The sequence below is a fragment of the Haemaphysalis longicornis genome, unplaced genomic scaffold (assembly GCF_048455015.1).
Source record: "Haemaphysalis longicornis isolate Haplotype H1 unplaced genomic scaffold, Haemaphysalis longicornis Haplotype H1 scaffold_5, whole genome shotgun sequence".
Lineage (NCBI taxonomy): Eukaryota > Metazoa > Arthropoda > Arachnida > Ixodida > Ixodidae > Haemaphysalis > Haemaphysalis longicornis.
In genome coordinates, this window is record NW_027526385.1 from 34,607,545 (window position 1) to 34,627,310 (window position 19,766).

General features: G+C 45.6%; 1 protein-coding gene across 1 annotated transcript; it reads right to left on the reverse strand.

Moving 5' to 3' along the window:
- Positions 1-1,971: 1,971 nt before the first annotated feature.
- LOC144139152 (uncharacterized) lies at positions 1,972-11,389 on the reverse strand. The gene is made up of 5 exons (XM_077671595.1): positions 11,299-11,389; positions 8,727-8,789; positions 4,447-4,547; positions 3,057-3,299; positions 1,972-2,236 (listed from the first exon to the last, which is right to left on the reverse strand). Exons 2-5 carry the CDS (start codon positions 8,773-8,775, stop codon positions 2,168-2,170), a joined length of 462 nt encoding a protein of 153 aa, XP_077527721.1. The 5' UTR covers positions 8,776-8,789; positions 11,299-11,389; the 3' UTR covers positions 1,972-2,167.
- Positions 11,390-19,766: the final 8,377 nt, after the last annotated feature.

The window sequence follows — 19,766 nt, forward strand, 5'->3', positions numbered from 1 at the left end:
AGTTTACAGATTGCCAGTTGGTTTTTTCGTTATTCATTGGCTGACATCAATTTTTTGGCCAGAAATCATGGCAGCGTTGTCGTAGCACTGTGACCGACTGCCCTGTGGGTTGATTTTGTCCGCGTCTAGCTTGCGTAACATCACCTCAGCAAAGCTCTCAGTATCTTTCTTCCTTACCTAGATAAAACCGAGGAAGGATTCCTCAACATTAACTTATTTCTTATCGAAATCAACTTCCACGTATCGCACAACCTCTGAGATTTGTTCACGGTGCACCTAGTAGGGAGTCGTGTCGAACCCATAATGCTTGTCTTTACTGATTCTTTGCAACAAGAACTCGAGAACTTTGGCAGCCATCACGTGAATGAATTCGTTTTGGGGAAGACGTGATAGGAACGATGAGGACCCGTGATGATATTAAACGTATGCGAGTGGTTGCTTCATGACAGGGTCAAAACTAGAAACTTCGAAAGATGATTTTATCGGCACCTTCTGGACTTCATACGCGATGCAAACTTGTTCGTGTACCTGTGAATCCTGCAGCGTCATGCCGCAGGGTAAACTTTCGAATAAAAAAAAGACCAAGAAAATTTCCGAAATTGCTCTCGTGCCGGTTTGAAGACACTCCGTGCCCTCTCAATTCTAAGTTCTGTGTAGCAAGGAATTTTATCCAGTGGAGGACTGCCATCAAAATTTCACGCCACTTGTGATTTTCTTTCTTCATCTGAGATTGAAGGTCGGTACAAATTATTCCTGCGGTACCGAATAAATTTATTTCCACTGTTTAAAACATTCGGTGATTTTACGCATCTTCGTGAAGTGTAAGGCTCTCGGGTGCTTTGCAGTTGTTAAATTGCCTTTCTTTTTCCGAAGATGACAGTTGCTCTGAGCGGGAAAAAACCAGGCAACTCATGCACAATGCTGCCTGTTTGAAAGACGATAGGCTAGCCACGAGCGGATCACTTCTCCACCACGACCATCGCTAACTTCTTAAATCAGTCGTTCGTCAATGACCGGTTCTTTATTGGGGGTTTCAGTACATGTTTCAACTTCACCACAAAAATAAGCGCTGCGGCAGGAAACAGAACGCAACCGCGCACGCTCAGACGCGCAACGCCTTCTTCGGAGCATTTGCGGCGGGTAATTTTTTATGGAACACGTCCATAAGGCTTTGGTGGGAAAATAAAGCGGATCACTAAAATATACTGCACGTGGTTCACCTCACCTCAGCTATCCGGCAAAGGGTCAAACAAATTGTAAGGGTGCAAATTTTAAGAGCGCCCTCCACCCCACCGACCGCTCCTGGAATACAAACGAAAACAGATTAAAGCACATGCATACATGAAACCCGCACATACACTGGGTATCATCTGGGGTTGCCTCCTGGATTCCGTACTTAGGTATCCACACATAGGTGGCGCCGCTTCGTGACTAGGAAAGCACTTTAACTTCTTGAACGGCGACATTATAGCAAAAGAATACTGCTGAGGAACACAAGAAGGCACCGAGGGGGACATATACGGGGCGCTATGCCGGGAGGTGCGGGGGCACTACCGCCCCATGTGGGACCCCCTCTTGTCATCCTTATCTTCGTCAGCGCGGTCCTTTCGCTATATTGTCGTGCCAAGAAGCCCAAACTGGCGCTCTCTTCAACAGCGACTTTTCCGGCAGTGTTGCCCCGCTGCGCTGACATACGGTAACCCGCTGCCGCTTTTTTCCCTCGAGCACACCTTGGGAGGACTCGGCTCGGCCCCCCTCGCAAGTGGCGCCCGGGGCAGTTGTACCCTCCTGCCCCCCCTTAGATACGCCACTGACTATGCACCCCACACTGTCTAAATATGAACCATATTGTCCACTTTCTACTTCGGTTTGCGAAAATACTTTCAAACGTAGGAGACCCAATTAAAGTCTGTACATTTCGCTTCTAAAAATTTCTATTGCCTGCTTGAGAACAACTAAAAGATGTGTGAGAATGACAGCAATGGAATTTGTTCAGGAGAATATGGCGGCGAGAAAGGGTTTATAACATACACGAAAACGCATAAAATCGGCCTTGAAGGCACTTCCTTGCAGCGCTTTTGTTTCTCCGGCCAAGCCTTCAACAGCCGGAGGTATAGTGATCGCTCGCTGATACACGTGTTCGATATCGCATTGCTGACGTTTGCAACTAGACGAGTTCTGAAGCAAATTCCTGGACTATGTTGTCCAATTCTGCGGACGTGTCACGTCGCTCCTCCTGCATCAAAACAGATCAGAACACTCGATCATTAGAACATTCGCTATAAAGGCAGACTCGAGGTTTTACAAAGTGGTATCGCCTAGCGAAACTGTCTCTCCGAAAAAATACCAGCGACAGCATAGACTCAGGTACAACGCTGAAATAATCAAAACAATTTCAACCCGCCGCGGTGGCTCAGTGGCTAAGGCGCTGCGCTGCTGAGCACGAGGTCGCGGGCTCGATTCCCGGCCGCGGCGGCCGCTTTTCTGATGGAGGCGAAAAGGAAAAACGCCCGTGTGTACGAGATTTCGGCGCACGTTAAAGATCCCCAGGTGGTCAAAATTAATCCGGAGCCCTCCACTACGGCGCGCCTCATCGCCGGCGTTGCGTCGGCGCGTTAAAACCCTTCAATCAATCAATCAATCAATCAATCAATCAATCAATCAATCAATCAATCAATCAATCAATCAATCAATCAATCAATCAATTTCACTGCATGCACGTTTTCACTCACTATACACTATGACAGCTTGGAAAAGCAGTGATTTTATGGGTTACAATGACAATATGCAACATAAAGCATTTGATCCTACTACAATAAATTTCCTGCTGCTTCAATACGTACTGAATTTAAAGCAGGTTCCATTCGCCTATTTTGAAGAATAGACGTTCTTTGAGGGCTATATAGTAATCATGGCGGCTATAATTTTGCTACAGCGTGATGGCAGCAGGCCTAAATTTCTTTTTTCGCGGAGTTTCGAAAATCCGTAAAGAGGCGCCACAACTGCGATTCCATTATAAACCGACCCCCGGCATACCGTCCCAAGGTTGTGCCCACCTGTGGAATGCCCTTCCATGCGTGTGTCTTCAGCATGACCCTGCTGACCAGCTCGGCGACCGCTTCGGCAAAGCTTCTTCTGAGATCAGACTTCTCAGAATCGTCTACGCCCGAAAAGAGATTGGGAATCCTTCGAAGGAGTTCTTTCAGAAGGGAGGGCATTTTTCGCACGTCTGCCGGTGATGTGATGTTATCAACGAGAGATGCAAGCCAGAACGTCGTCGCATTGATGTCCTGCGACTCCTGGAGATACAAATGGGAGTGTCGGGGTGGCAATCAATGGGAACGGACACGTTCATCCTAAAAACTTCTTTCTCTCCTAATAAAAAAAAGATTAAGTAATTTGTTTATGTAACTATCGCCATCTCGCTAAACACCTTCGCAGCAAGTACACTGATTCACAACCTAGCTTTGGTGATGTTTTGGAAGATTGGCACGTCGCCGCTACGAGTTGCTGCCATATCGCTTCCACAAATACAGGAACTATAATATCTTTGTCCCGCGGCACTTTCAATCCGGATTGAAGCGAAGCATATTTGACATTTGAGCAAGCCCGGCCCATCGCCGCTCCTACACGGCACGTTTCCATCCCGATTAAGAAGTTCCGCCGGTTGCAGTCACGTGCGCCAGAGGGCACCAAAAATGTATTTCGCGTCCGTCGCCTACAATTCTGCGCGGTAGTAGTTATGCGTAACTATATGAGTCTTATTGCACGTTTATGTAGGTAAGTAACTTAATACATTTTCAGGTGTTAGTTGAAGTTGTCTCTTTCTGTGCCATTAATCAGCGGGAACGATTGTAAAGCCGCTCTCATCCGATCCCGCTTGCAAACCTCCGCCACGTTCGGGGACGCAGGTTTGACATCAACCTGTATAGCTAACTTAATACATTTTCAGGTGTTAGTTGAAGTTGTCTCTTTCTGTGCAATCAATCAGTGGGAACGATTGTAAAGCCGCTCTCATCCGATCCCGCTTGCAAACCTCCGCCACGTTTAGGGACGCAGGTTTGACATCAACCTGTATAGGATTCAATCGCGGTTGAAACTGTTGTGTAGCAACGGCCATTCCGGATTGAACCCGATCCCGATAAACTTATCCGCGATTGAAAGTGTACGGTGTAATTGGGGTATAAAACGGCATAATGCGATCTCTGACGCTTATCAACGAAGGCTTTTGAACTGGGTGCGCGATGTAAGCTACTTCGGGGTTAACCTCCTCGTAATGCAGTTAGACTTCTCTTGATGGATAGAGTGTTGTCTGGCGGAAATGATGAAAACTGATGCCAGCGCTTGTTGTTGACATTTTCACTGCACCGAAAAGCACATGTTGGACGTTGTCTGAGATTTCTGGCAATGTTCCTAACGTGTCATGGATTTACAAGTATTACTTACCAAAATGTGTTTCCATGTGAGGCGGAAATTGTGAGTGACACAGGTCGAAGAGTTGTCATCCTTCGTCCATTTAAACTTCTCGTCGCAGTGTTGAGCCTCATCTAAAAAATAACGAACAGCAGGACAAACGAAAACAGCTGGCCACATACGACACCCTCCCGAATGAATGCTGGCTGGACAGCCAGAAATGAACACTGACAACAGTGCAGTTCAAGCAGCAACAATTTGCGCTTGACTCAAAGGTCTCGATTAAAAAAAATTTTTAAATTAAAAAAAATAATTTTCAACTGAAATTTTTACCTTTAAAATTTTTAAATATTTTCAAAGCGAAGCTTGCACTCTCGCTGATGTCGTCTGTATTTTAGCCAAACTAGAATGCCGGAGCGCCAACTTTATGGGGGAAGGAATTCCAAGGGAAGGCATTCCATGGGAACGCATTCTGGGGTAAGGCATTCCGCCAGCCATGGAATGCCATGGCTGGGGGAAGTGATGAAATGCCAGTATCGTTAAAGCACAAGGGAGTACAATCGAAGTGCAGTAAACTTTACAGATAAAAAAGGTGTTCGCGTAAACAGCGCATAATCGACGTCGTACATTACAAAATACGCAGGAATCTTTACGTAATTGCACAACTTGCTTCTGCGTTGGTTCGTTTGGGGTTCGACTTCATTTCCTACATCTTGGCGTTCTCTCATTGTTGTCTTTTCTAGAGAGCGGAACTTTATTTTGCTTGGTTTTCTACACACACAATTGATTCTATACCTCGAGTAGGTAGTGGTATACAAGGTTATACTTTAGGTACAAGAGCTTTACCTTTTAGCGCGTCCTGGATGTGGTGGCATGAAGCCAGATGAGCGGCTTACCGACGAAAGCTAGGCGCGGTGTTTCCACATATTATAAAAGCACAAATGGACTGCTTGAATCATAGCTATTCAATGCACCTAATCAAAATAAAGTCCAAACTCGGACCCGTCTTGGACGCAAATAGATACCGAGGCCCAGGAACACTTTTAAAGATTAGTAAAATCGCATGACTGGAGCTGTGTTTGTAACCAAACCGATCCTGATGATGCATATACGTTTCTCGGGTTCTTGCATACAAGCTACAATGCAGCTTTCCTTTCACAGAGGCCTTCCAACAGGAGCATTAGAAGTTGCCGAAAGCCATGAATAACCACAAGTCTTTACGAAAGAGTTAAATAAAAAAATAGATTATTTTTTACTTTGTACGTTCACGAGACCCTGCGGCATTTTTCAAGTACAAAAATACAGAAATACGCTGACGTCAGACCTCAAAAAGGCAAAGAAAGAATATTACCAAAATACTTTTGCAAGGATCTCTGATAACCAACGCAAAATCTGGGAGGTAGAGAACGCTCTCACTGGGGAAAGTACAAGTAGTCGATGTATCGAAGAATGAACAGTAAACGATGAAGCTCTTGCAGGAAAGAGATTACCCGATGCTTTTCACGCCCACTTTATAAATGCGGGCTTCTACAAAATATTTAGCATTAGCGCAGACAACGCGTTAACCGATGGCCCAGGTGTGCCTCAGACCATCTTTGTGCGACAAACAGACGCAGTTTGGGATTGGAAACTTAACCCGCAAGCTTAAAACCAATATAGCATCTGCAATAGATGAAATACGGTCCGCAAGTTAAAACTAATATCACCATTGATATGCGAAGTTTTACCCTTTATTATTAACATCACCTTGACCACAGGCATCTTTCCCCAGACATTTAAACTGGCCAAAGTCACTGCTATATTCAAAGTTGGTGAACGTAACAACCTGTCCAACTATCGTCCTATATCGGTGCTACCAATCTAAAATATTCGAAGGCGTAATCCATGAGCGACTCACTTCTTTTTTCGACAAGCATCAAGTAATAGCAACCAACCAATGCGGCTTCGAAAAGCATACGTCAAGTGAGCATGCTCTGGCATATATTAAGTAAAAGATAATCGTAATTATGGAAAACTTAAAACACACACTCGGTCTTTTCTTGAATACTCAAAAGGCATTTGACTCAATACATTTTGATTTGATGTAAAAAAAATATCTAGCTGTGGAATTTCTGAGATTGCATTACAAATTCTGGAGACTACTTGCATGATCGATGTCAAATAATTGGCATCAGTGACTTATTATCTGCCGAAATGAAATTGAAACAAGGCGTCCGCGCAAGAATCTCTACTTGGCCTGTTATTATTTCTTGTGTACATAAATGATATTGGTCATATACCAGGTTCTTTTGATATTATTATGTATGCAAATGACACGAATAATTTTTTTTCTCATCAAACAGTTTAGCATGTCTGAAATCTATTGTAAACGAATATCTGGTGCACCTTTCAAACTGGTTACAACAAAACAAGCTGCCAATAAATGCCACAAATACAACCTATCTAATTTGCCTCGCAATGAATAACTCCTTAAACGAAGATATAAATCTCAAATACGAAGGTTATGTTATTGCACGCGTACACAAACAAAAGTTCCTTGGTGTCTGGTCCCAAGAACAGTTAAGCTGGTAAGCACACTTAAACTATTTAGTTACGGCTCTTGCACGAACAGTTGGATGCCTTTGTAAAATATCACACTTAATACCCCTATGGCTAAAAATAAACGTATTATTCTCTATTCTATTCAAAACTAACGTTCGGAATAGTGGTGTGGGGAACTACCTCACGAAATAATTACAATAAGCTTGTTACCCTGCAGAAAAAAATATTGCCGTTTATGGAAAATCTACAAGGGAAATTCCAAGACCTGCCAACTTCACCTTTGTTTTGAAAACACTCAACACTTAGAGCTCACCAGCTACATTATTTTAAATTCTCCAGATGGTACACAAAAACAAGTTACATGTAGATGGTGACGCAGAAAACCGTCATTACGGTGTACGACGTTCAATATGACGTACACCTAAAACTACGACTAATTACGGCACAAAATCGGCCACTTATCAAGTACCGCATGTCTTGAACATCCTAGCGGATAATTTAAAATGTTACACTTGCGCAAACGTATTTGACTCAAACCAAGTTAATGTTTATAGAAAAGAAAGTTAGATATGACAATCACTAGGCGTGTCGCATTCTAAGGAATTTAAACCGTATTGTGTGAAGACGTGATTATTTCGTAGACATGACGAACAATAGGCGAAGAAATGTGTCGTGTTCTACGGTATCTGCTAGTAGCAGGTATTGCAGAAAAAAAGTTTCTGTGTACTGTATTACTTTGGATTCTCAATAATTTAAATGTAGGATATTTTTATTTTTCTTATTTTACCTATTTTTTCTCTCTGTATTGCTGGATCTTATTTCTAAGCATGCCTCTATGATTTGATCATGTCCTCTGCTGTGAACTCCTCTGTTGTAAACTCGAGAGATTCAGGAGCGCTCGTCAGGCATTGTAACAACCTCTGCCTAAAAATAGAGTCGTTTTCTTCTTCTTCTAAAGCAAATTTGGTTTGTGATATTCGATTGAAACTGGAAAGTGGGCGTAAATTGACTAGGTCTTTAGAAATAACAATCGAGTTAATTTGTGCCAGCAGGTTTAGCTCGCTTTCCTCATTTATGTATTGCTTGTCGTCAATTTAATTTTACGAGGGACGATATTCGAAACGATGCACCTTAGGGGCTCGGACTGCAGGCGTCTGATGTAGTCATCTCATGTCGCCGTCGTCTCATATCAGACTGCCATGTAGTCACGCTATTAAACACTGGAACACACGTTTTCAAACGACTCATGCTAGAACGCAACGCATATTAGAAAAAAACACACCGCAATGTATTTTTTCATGGCCTCGCGCTAGAGCGTTTCTTCTCCATGGGAAAAAACGCGTACCAATTGAACACACCGGGACGCGCGTTTTCCAAAGCCTCGCTCTGCTGCTTAGCATACGTCTTAGTTTGCTTCAGCGTGTGTCACAAAGAAAACTTACGGCCTGTCTGTCTCATTTATTTGCTTTAATCCGGTTCAACACAAGACAGAGAGCACCGTCGCCTCAGCAAGCGCACGATTGCACCTCCCACGAGCGCTTCTATGGCGAAAAATCAGCGCGCGCCATGCGGCAAGGGAGAAACATACGATCTTCGAATACATGTATGCTCTGCTTGCTTCGCTGCTCCCTAGGTTTCACGTTAGGGGACATAGCCCGGGGTTTCATTTAAATTTGGAACAACACACTAGACACCTATTTAGGCAAGCAAGAAATGCATGTATCAGTAGCAGTGGTCTTCAAATTGTACGTATCCAGAAACATGTTCCTTACCTATTACACTAGATGGCGGGCAAGTTCCTTGTAACCTTCTTGGCGGCATCGCCTGCGGTGGACCTGTGACAAAGGAATTCTTATGTCAACACTCTTTTTCAGCGTGGACAAGAAAGGAAGTTGTGTATTCTTATTAACAGTGTTATTATTAAGAGCAGTAGCCGAAACACCTAAAACTACAGAGACGTCTTTTTCTATGTCTACACTAAGGATTACTTAGTGACACTGCCGATGGCACATATACCAGAAATTTGTCCTTGGTGCATCTTATACTCCTTTGATGTAGGTATAAGAAATTGTGACTTCGTGAGTGCACTTCTTCCGATTGTGTCAATTTTGCTTTTGTTAATAGAAGCTAGCACAGCCACGTTGCAGCCCTGAAGGACAAGTACCCTGATGTATTTTGTTTGAAGAAGCTGTAGAGGGTTTACTGAGGAGTATATGTGTCCCAACCTGCCTTTTTAAGTCTAGTCATACTACCCTGAAATCATGGTAAACATCGATTGAACGTATATGATAGCACATAATTGTACACCCCTTATTTGAATTGTTTTTCTCACAGTTGTAAGCATTTTGTGTGGAAGCCCATTGTCGCAGCTTCAATCTCTCCGCGCGAATTATTGACTTCATGCAATAGTATCTGGAAGCGCCCTCTTCTCTGTAGAATCTGAGGCTTGGAGGATAAAAATCACTGGTGGCTCTAGGCGTCCCCTCCGATCATTATAAGGGCATCGCTAACATGGCTTGCAAGGACCGTTTTTAACCACGAATGTTGAGTGTCCCTACAACGGTTTATTCTGGACGGTAGCCGTGTCACTGATATACGGAGGAGGCAATGCAGGACAGTAAAGCAATAACCTTATCAGTCCACGCTGAAGGGTTCCGGTAATTGTTTGTTGTGTTCAGTTTGGCTACCTTTAACGGCATCTGTATTTTTAGGCGCTGCAAGAAACAGACGGCCCAAAAAGGCTTTTCTTCTCAACATATAAGTTAAAGCTTAGTAGTTTACTTCCACGCTGTGGGTACGCACAACGTTTACCCAGCGGGCGTAAGGCGCACTTAAACGACTGGAAAAGTCGTCCAGCGTTGTTTGCGATTTTGCACATCGCATGGGTCAAACCAGCGCAACACGTGAAGCGCACAGCCATTCGTTAAATACAATTAGTGCCGTGGACGTCATGGCGGACGGAGCACTCATCGCACGACTTCGCAGAAGAGCCTGGTCGTCCTCAGCTTGGGGACTCGTGACCTCTACCGGAGAATGCGTGATTGAGTGATTTGAATAGTCTGTGCAAAGACACTAGACTGGGGGATATTTTAAACTCATCTAGGAGTTGAGAGGCATGCAACCCTGTCTTTGGAAGGGGAGAGGCGAGACTGGAGGGGTATACGTGGGAATAACGAAGGACAGAGAAAGAGAGGGAGGTGGAAGGGGGAATTCGTCGCGAGAGATTTTCGCTTCAAGCGGGCAAAGAAAGTTCAAGGAAGGGGACCGGACGGGCGACTGAAGGAAGCGCATGTCGGAACCTCACCAAACTTTGTAAGGAATAATCTCTAAGCATTAAAAACACCACTTTTTCAGTCATCGAATGAGCCACAATAAACGTCAGCAGCTAGCAGGTACATGCTCGGGGTAACTTGAAGCGGTCCGCTCAACGTAAAAGCTGTCGGTGCTTCGCCATAATGGGCCGTGGCGTTGTTCTCCGCTCACTGCTCTAATCCATCAGGCTCTTCGCCTTCATGGTTCACTCCTGTCTTGATGAATTGCACGGAGTTTTGTCCAATGCAATTCAAATTTCCCGCCTTCGCATTTGTCGCGCGCCCCTGCCTGGAACAGCGCGTGCCGGTGTCTAACTGCGGAGTCGGGAATGGGTGGTTCTTGGCGGTCATTTTGTTTTCGCTTAATATTATAAAAAACAACCCAACAGGCTTTCCTAACAACGTCTGTCGTTAATTTAACGCCAGAGCTACCGGTTATATACAATTTTTTTCTTCAAATGTACTTGCAGTTGTCTTTGCTGTAACTGGGCAGCACTTTAGTAGTTTGGAATGGTTCTGAATATATAAACCGTTTGTTTTTCAAAGCCTCTGTTTGGGTCAGTGACGCTGTAAAACCGTGGGGTTCTACCTGGGTCCGTGGTCTCGGTGCGCCGCCCGATTCCGGCAGTCGCATGCCATTGTGACAGCGAACAAGCTATGACGAAAAGGGGTGCTTCTAAAGTTCACTGAACTTAAAACGCAGAAAGCCAGTTTTCTGAAATGCGGAGACTGGACCATAAACCTGCGGGTTTGCGCCATTTTCTTAATTTGCCGGGGTCTGATCAAATCAGTTTAGTCTCGTTTTATATGAAAACGTGATTTAGTGTCGCTTATTTCGCGTTACTTAACACACTATGTGCCTTTGTGCTTACATGTAATGTGTGTTATAGCTCGTAACGAGTGCGGGGGGTTTCGTTCGAAGGTACAGCTATGCAAACTACTCCCCCAAATTAGCGTGCTGTACACGCTAAGCAGTAATTTGTGCCCTTCGAAACAGTTTCCTCAGGCAACAATCTCTTTGAAGGTAACTCACCAATGCACACAGCTCGGAGCCTTTCAGTACAGTTCAGAGAGTAGGGCGCAATTGCGCTTCTGCGGCGAAGAATCGCCGAGCATGTCACATTGATTCTGAAAAAAGAGAGTTCGGGGTGGCTAATTGATTAACGAATCCACGCTGCGAGAACAGTTTAAAGAAAACCTACTGAACATGTGGTTTTCACTAAGTTGTACCTTCATGCTAATGTATTGGCGGCCCATCGCCAACACATGCACGCGAAAACGTACGCACACATACACACACATCACAAACACGCACACACACACACACACACGCACACGCACACGCGCACGCACTCTGTCTCTGTCTCTTTCTTTCGTTCTATCTCTCTCTCTATCCCCACATGAATACTGAGATTACCAATGCGGCTTTAGAGAACATAACTGAGAGCTCATCACGTCAGTTTGCCGTTTGGCGCATGATAGTCACTACTGAGAGTTGATTTGATGGTTTGATTTGTTTTCTTTTATTTGTATTTGATTTTCATTTCTTGGCAAAAACCAAGGGGAGGCTGAGATTAAAGGCGAACATGGCCTGACAGAGGCCTCGGTCACCCGATTTACAGCGTACATTATAACACGTCTGTTCACAAATTTAAGCATGATAGCCCAATCATAATAGAGATATAGCCCAATACCGATTCTGCATTGTCAACTCACACCTCTGATTCTTAGCATGAGAGTGATAGTGATGACATCGATAAAAGCGCTCGGCACATTATTCGGGAGCAGGCCATTCATCTTGACAGCGTTGACGCGTGTGACGTTCCAAAGCACTAAATGTAAAAAGATGGATACATAGTATGTACACTGCCATGCATTTTAGTCAACAAAACAATGTGAAGGTTGACTATGTAGTGGACGGTGTCAGCTTACGCAAATTGAGGAGAATACATCATTCGGGGTTATATTCACAATTATGATGTTCACGCTCACTTTTTGAGCAAACTTACCACGTCGTATGCGATGCCATTTTTTTTTTCAGAAAGAATGCCATAAAGCCAGTAAGATTGACCCTACAGAATTCACAAATACACTTGCATAAAACTGCGATAACTGCTTTCTCGAGCATTCGTTTAGTTGGTAGGAATGAGCTGCCTAAGATAAAAAAAGTGGCCGCAGATTATAATAAGAACAGTATGCTTCGAAGCCATTACCATACATTAAAACTTGACGCCACGACAAACATAATACTGACACTTTGCTGCGAGTTTGACGCATCTCACCACACCGATCAGAGTGCTGCCTTCCGTGTGGCATGCGACCATTTTTTCTTTGCCCTACCTTTGTGACACGCGCTTAGAAGATTTCATATTTTTGCTTCTATGTGGGTGTGATATTTCTTCACGACTAAAGAAGGTGTCACTACTACTTTAGCACCTTAAAACAGACGCCGAATGTCACATCTTTTTTATCAAAGACACAATGAGGAGGCCTTGGGTATGGGGATGTACTAATAAAGATTTATGTCATGTCAGTTTCTTAAGGTATCATTGTTACCAAGTCCATTCGCACGTGCGCCTGTACACGAGACCGCAAAAAGCAACTACCGGTAGGTATATTTTCGAGAAAAATAACAACCTTCAGTTTTAAACAAAAAATGTGCCATACCTTTTCAGGGGGCGAACCCAATAGCTTGTGACTTCCTTCTTAAAGGAGTACTCTTCATAACTGGCGAACAGGTTTTCGTACTCAAATGTGGAGAATTCTTCTGGTAAGAGAGACATGCCTAAGTCATCGCAAGCTCTCAAACTCTCTTCGAAGTTCAGGCCGTCTCTATTCACGCACATGGGTGGTCGGATCGTTCCCGTCCTCTTAATATCATCTGTTGATCCCGAAGAAAACAATCAGGTTGCAGGTTTTGCCTCCCGTTGCTATGGTTATAAAATTTAAAGAAAGGAGGGCATACCGCAGTAGAGGTCATTTCTCTCAGGTGGTGGCGTTCCTTGCACTAGGGTTTTGCGTGTACCTGGAACCCAAACGAAGCTTCGTCCACATCATGCCTAAATTGCGAACATTGCGAACCGTACCCGTCGACAAAACTTATCACCCGATGCTATGTTGGAATCACTGCTTGTTGCAACGTGATATCATCAGATCGGATCTATCAGATGTGGTGATCATCTATGATATTGGCTCCATTATTCTTTACATTCAGTACTCGGTTTAAGATCTTTCATGTCCCCAGCGTACTATCGCGGTGTGCATGCTTTTTGAAGGTGCGAAATAAAAGTAATTACTTTGAGCGGTTATTAAATCCTTCTGTGGTTACACTAAAACACGCTCGTGACTGAGTTATGCCAAAATCCTCGAACTCTTCTTTTCCTTCTGACTATCATTTCATACATTACATAATCTAACAAATCTTCGCACAGCTATAGGCAATAAATATACTTTTCAGAAGTCCTGGATTCACCATAGTGCATCTCTGACAAAACATCTTCCGACTTTTATCAAGGGCAGGTTGATTAGACTAGGTGGTCCAGTAATGCGGGATACAATTTTTTTAGCGATTACTTTGTCCAAATACATACATTGTCATCACCGTTTTCTTATTTTAAGAAGAAAAAACCAATCCCGTGGCTAAAGTAGGTTCTGTCTTTGTTTCACCCTGCATTTCGTATATTTCCGCATTTCGCCAAGCCTTCTGGTCTTCGCGTGCTCCTAGATTTCTCTGTAGCTTTATGTAATGTGCTTTCTCCTCTACAGATAGTTCTAACTCCCGCATCTTCACCGATAACTGTTTTTTCGTGATGTAAGAGTTTTTCCAGGCATGTTGGCAATGAAGAAACGAAGTACTTAATCATGCATGTGAAACGTTTCTTTTGCTCATATTTTGATGCAATCACTTCTTGCCAAACTTCTAGTAATAATTTGTGTGAAGACAAAACGTCCGGCAATAGAGACGAGAGAACGTGTAAAGGCATGAATACATGGAGCGAATATGCGACGGAAAGTCGACGAACAACGCCCGGCGGCGTCCGCCCGACGCGCGGCGGCGGAAAAAATTCCCCCGCATTTCCCCGAGGGGGAGAATGTGAAAGTGCGAATGCACGGTTGTCGGCCCGCTTGCGGCGCTTGCGCTCGGCCCCCGCAGCCCACCGCCTCGCCGCCTTCTCTTCCATCTCTTCCATCGGGTTTGTAGTATCACGTGTACACCACGCAGTTATCAAGCCGCTATAACGCCGCTGAGTCGCCAACGCACGCCGCTGACGACGTAGTTTGAATGCGTTAAAGATATAGGGCGCGTCACTAACACTGATATCAGCGTCGTGTCCGTGGCTTGGTCGGTAGAGCGTCGCGCTGTGGCCGCAAAGTCCTCGGATCGAAACCTGGCGCCGGATGCTGTTTCTTTTTTAAATATAGAGGAGCACTGCGGACGCCAACGCCGCCGACGCCGCCGCCGCCGCCGCCGGCGGTGGATGGTTTGGGGTCGCTTATAAAGTGCATTCGCACTTAAAAACGTCGTCTGCCACCGATCTGCCGAGGACAGATAAGTTCGCCCGGCGTCGACGGCACCAGAAGCGGCAAACAAACAGCGTACCAAAACTAGCCAATCAGGAGGTTTCGCCGCTCGCCCCCATTTCCGCCTGCTCCGCTTGTCTGCGTCGTCTGCTGGGCGTGATATTCACCGTTCACGCCGGTCGCGCACTGTCTTCGTCGAAAGCAGCCGGGATAGAATTCAATGACCGTAACCATTTAGCGGAGGTAGTGACAAAAGCTTCCCGCGTAGCTGGAGCAAGCGATGAAGTGCAGACGATTTTCGCCCAGTGTAGCCAGACCACATTCAGATCGCCGCTTTCTCAACTGCGGCGGCACATGCATATCGGCAACACAACAACAAGATTAGAAACTATTTTTAAACAATAATTTTACGCTTTTTTGGAGTGCTCAATAATTTTATAAAAAGTTGTAGAGGTATCGAGAGTTTTTGTTGGTGGTGCGCTTCATTTCGCTGCATTTGTCTCATCTTGCCACACTGACAGTGCTGACAGCGACCCAGTGGCGAGGCAGCGGCGGACGCCGTGTCTTCGCCCCGTGTAACGCAGCCCGACGAACACTCGGCGCTGCGCCGCGGCGGATTTACCGCCAGGCGAACTTCGTCGTGAAAGTTCGCTCCATGTATTCAGGCCTTAAAGCGAAAGGTTTTACTCTCCACAAGGTCAAAAGCACATAAATTTGTTTTGCGCAGTCATGCTAAGAAGTAGAGCTGCTGACTGGACTAGTTGGTTATTCATATTGCTGATGCAGAAGAATATCGGCGACAAAAAGTATACATACAGACGTGCCCTAACTTCAAACTCATTCCTCATTCCCGTGACTGCATATATACATTCATTTGCCTTTGCAGGACAATAAAAACCGACAAAAAATCCCGCCATCTCAACGAAGTGAATGATGATGAGTGGGGCGAAGCACCATTACTTATTGGTAAAACCGTGAAATATTCGCCCACACATCTTATGAAGACTCGCCACGTTGTTACAGGGGTGATTGTATGTACACTTATATACACGATGTTTATTATTTACATATCGATGCAATTAACCCGCGCCCGGTCTGATTCGAGGTTCTCTTGCCGCCACTTGCGTGCCGCCTCTGCTTCGCGGGCTCTCACTTCGTGATCCCCTTGTCGAAGAGCCCACTTTGCTTCGGCTGTTCGGGCCTTCGCCGCTGCCGCCGCGTCCGGATCGATGCTAGTGGTGGTTTCTGATTGCTGCCGACAGTGGCGTCTTTCATCGCCTTCGCGAGGTCTCAGCGCGGGGTCTTGGAGTAGGGCCGCATTGCAGCCGCGGCGCGAGCTCTCCATGCCGTTTCCTTCGCTTCCAAGGTGTTCATGATGCATAGCCTGTGCCGCGCCACCTTGAGCGGCAGCGCGACATCTAGCGGGCGACCTATAAACTAGCGCACAGCTGCGCCTCTAGCGGTCGCCTCGAGAACATTGGACATGCCGACGGCCCAATGCGGGACTTGGCCCGAGGAAGAGAATTTAGGCCCCTAAAAAATACGGACACATAAAGAGCGAGGACACCCAACACGCGGCAAAAGCTTTTTTGGCAATCAAGCTGGCCGTTTAAGCATGGCCTCAGCTTGCAAGAAATGCAGCTCTAGGTCAATAACGCAACGGATAGTATTCTCACACAGTCGTGCCTTTCTCGAGCCATCTGAGCTTCCTCGCGTATTAAGCGCGCTTGCTTATCCTTCACCTTATCGGCCACTGTGCTATCGAGGAATATCCGAGAAAGCCGTCCTTACCATTACGTAAGTTATTTGCATATTCACGCAGGCGTTCATTAAGGGACCGGCCCGTCTCTCCTACGTAGCTCGCGCCAGACGATAAGCGAATCCTGTATACTACATTTTTAACCAAGTCTGCGAGCTTTGGTCTCTGACAGGGCATTGGAACCCACGTTTCTTTACAGGACGGGGACTTTTTGCCATGGGCGACAATTTATAGGGATCGCTGAAAAAAATGTTCACGTTAGCACGTTGTTCCATTTTGTTCCAAACAATGGGACACGGAGTGCGTGTAAGGTATCACAGCCACTCTCACAAGTGTTTCAGCTGTTGTTTGTTCATGTTAGTCGTGGAAAATGTTCTGCTTTTCTGTATTCGTCAAATTGCCTCGGCTACAGAGACGACCAATGGCCATGCGTACCCTGCTTCCTCTAGGCGCTCCGACTGAGCCTGTAAACTGGCTTACAAGACGTGATGGCGAAACCACTGCAAAGCCTTCGAAAAACATGCCTGCAAAATTGTTCTCTTAGCAGGTTTACTGCGAGCTGACGTTCACGAAAGGATTGGCTTCTGCGTGCGGGGCTCACAACACCAGCGCGTGTGGTCCTCAGAGGAGCTAATGCTCCGGTCTATGAACAGAATATTGTCATTGTCCGGCATCTCGCGAGTACCCACAAGCCTCCTGAGGCATTCTCGAAAGGTTTGCTATCTGTGGTACCTGCTGCGGGTGGAAAATTTGCGAATCTCAGCGCAAAAAATTATAAGTCATCCACGTAGCGATAAATGCTTACGACGGACCTTTCGCTCAGCCGTTCCTCTAAGGCCCGTTCAATTTCTCCGATAACATGTCGCTCAAAAAAGACGTTACCGACAACCCGGTTGAAATGCCTTCTTTTTTATTGTACACCTTTTTGTTACATTCTACGAACCCTGAAGTAAGATACAACGTTCGCAATTTACAAAGGGTCTAGGACCCCTTGGTACTCACGCAAGCCGTATTATTTAGGAAAGCCAGCGCTCCGAAATTGCCCATGCAGCCTTCTAGTACACTAAATGTATTGGTGCGGGAAGGAAAAATGTAGGTATTTTATATCTATAGGGTAAGCCTACAGCCGTATGTCCGATTGCTGCTTCAGAAATGTAACGCATACTCCGGAATTTTGAATTCTGATTGGGTTGTGTGCTAAAAAAAGCCCAAACTTGTCCTGGAGAAATTACCCTAGTTTACTTTGCTATGACCCTCTATCCGAAGCGATTGTCTTCAAAGTCATGACAACTTTTTGTTTGTTGGCTGAAAAGAACATTTTTTTGCCTAGGTTTTGGGCCTAGTATCTTCCCAATTTTTCTCGACAGCGCTGCAAACTCTAGTTCTCAACAAGGCTGCCTATCCCTAGGCTTGACCTTAGCGACGTTGATACTTTCAAATGCTGGAACGACGGAAGCAACACCTGCAAGGGCTTTTTCGAAGTAGAAACTTCGCGGCAGAAACCGCGAACCCTCCTTGCTTGTCTGGAGAAACAACACAGAGTTCATTGTCTCTAAAATGAGAAGCCACTTTAACTACATGCACAACTCCCTTACCGGGTTGACTTCGCAGAAGAGCGCTCAGGCTTTCCGACGCACATCTGTAACTGCCATGTGGCAGTGCACGGTCCTAAACTCGTCTCAGAGTTGCTAGAAGTTATGCGGAAGGTGCACTGTTTCTCAACCGCAAATTCATGGCGTAGACGCAACGTTTTTCCTACTAAGTTTCGAAGAACAATATCACCACACGCGTAAACCACAGCTACCATGGCTCTTGGGTTGTAGCATGCGGGGAACGGAGCCTCTGTAATTCCCCTAGCCATTACTGGTCCGCACAATCGTCGATACGTTCGGTGTACTCCAGCCATCTTTTTTTCCTTAAGGCGACACGATGCTCGTCTAGAAGTTGAAGCTGAAGGGCTCCCCTATACAGCCTATCTTGAATCTGCCGTTGTGCCCTGCCTATCTTGCACACCCTATTGGCATGGCCGACAGAGTTGAAAACCAATGAATAGTATCTTTATATCCGGAGGGAGCTGATTGGAATGAATGCAGGGTGGGAAAGTGATTACCCTCGCCACTATCGCAGAGCGCCGTACTCGCACTGTAGCATTCTGCATTCGTTATTAAATGCATGTCGCATTCAGCGGACGCCTGAAGAACTTAAAAAATGCATTTAGCCTTGTGCTTCAGCATTAAGTGTCCATTAAAGCATATGCACCGTAACACTCACCAGCCTAAATATTTTGGAAGTGCACTAAACATGTAAATGCAAAATACGATTTGTGTGAGAAAACAAAATCCCATAGACCTATCATGCTCTCAAGGCACACTAAAGGCTGAAAGAAATTTTGTTTCAGCTGAAAGATCATACGTTTCGTGGCACTCTGAGCTTTTGTTTCACGACCAACAGTGTGTTATTTCCTGTGAAATCCGCAAAGAAAGCTGGCATTTCTTTCTCCCGCTTCCCTTTCACTTTTATGAGGTAGACATCGCGTCAAAAAAATAGGAGCGAGGCGCCGGTGCGGTCTGGCAAGAGTACCTTTTACATCACCAAGCCATGGCCGACCACCGAAAAGGTATCTTTGACCGAGAAGTGTGGCTTTGATTTTTATTATCTGCCACCAAGCGAACGAGAAATGCTATTCACCGCTCCAGCGGCATTGTGTCTGCTTACACGGAACCCTCCGAGTTTGGTACAGCGTGATACAAAGGACCGACAAACGCCGTTTCGAATATTGTGCAAGACCGGCTGCGCGGCTAAGCACCCGCTCAAGCGGCGCCTTCATCTCAGCTGGTCTGGCGATCACGTCCATCATATTCTCTTCTCTCACGCGATACGTCAACCTGGCTGGAAATACAAACTCCGTTTCTACAGCTGTTTCGAGTAGTCTTTGTGGCCGAATGGCTGAACGTCGGAGCGGCTCCGGCGCGCCCAAACATAACAAGGGTAGAGCTATGCGCGTACAATGTACAGATTATTTATCCACGGAGGCCCGCAGTGAGCGGCAGCAGACAAGTACGGATTGATCGCATAATTCCCTCCAATAAGTACGATAACCTCTCACGGGTGATAACTTTCGAAGCGGGCGCGGGCACGCCTGACCCTCGGCAACATCCCCGCACCTAATCACAGGTGGGATGGGTCGCTTAAACACCTGCAGTGCATCTTGTCCGTTAGCC

Coding starts and splice junctions, on each gene's coding strand:
- LOC144139152 (XM_077671595.1), bottom strand. CDS start 8,775: ATGCCGCCAAGAAGGTTACAAGGAACTTGCCCGCCATCTAGTGTAATA. Junction 4,548..8,726: donor CCCGCCATCTAGTGTAATAG/GTAAGGAACATG, acceptor GTTATTTTTTAG/ATGAGGCTCAACACTGCGAC. Junction 3,300..4,446: donor TCACATGGAAACACATTTTG/GTAAGTAATACT, acceptor TTGTATCTCCAG/GAGTCGCAGGACATCAATGC.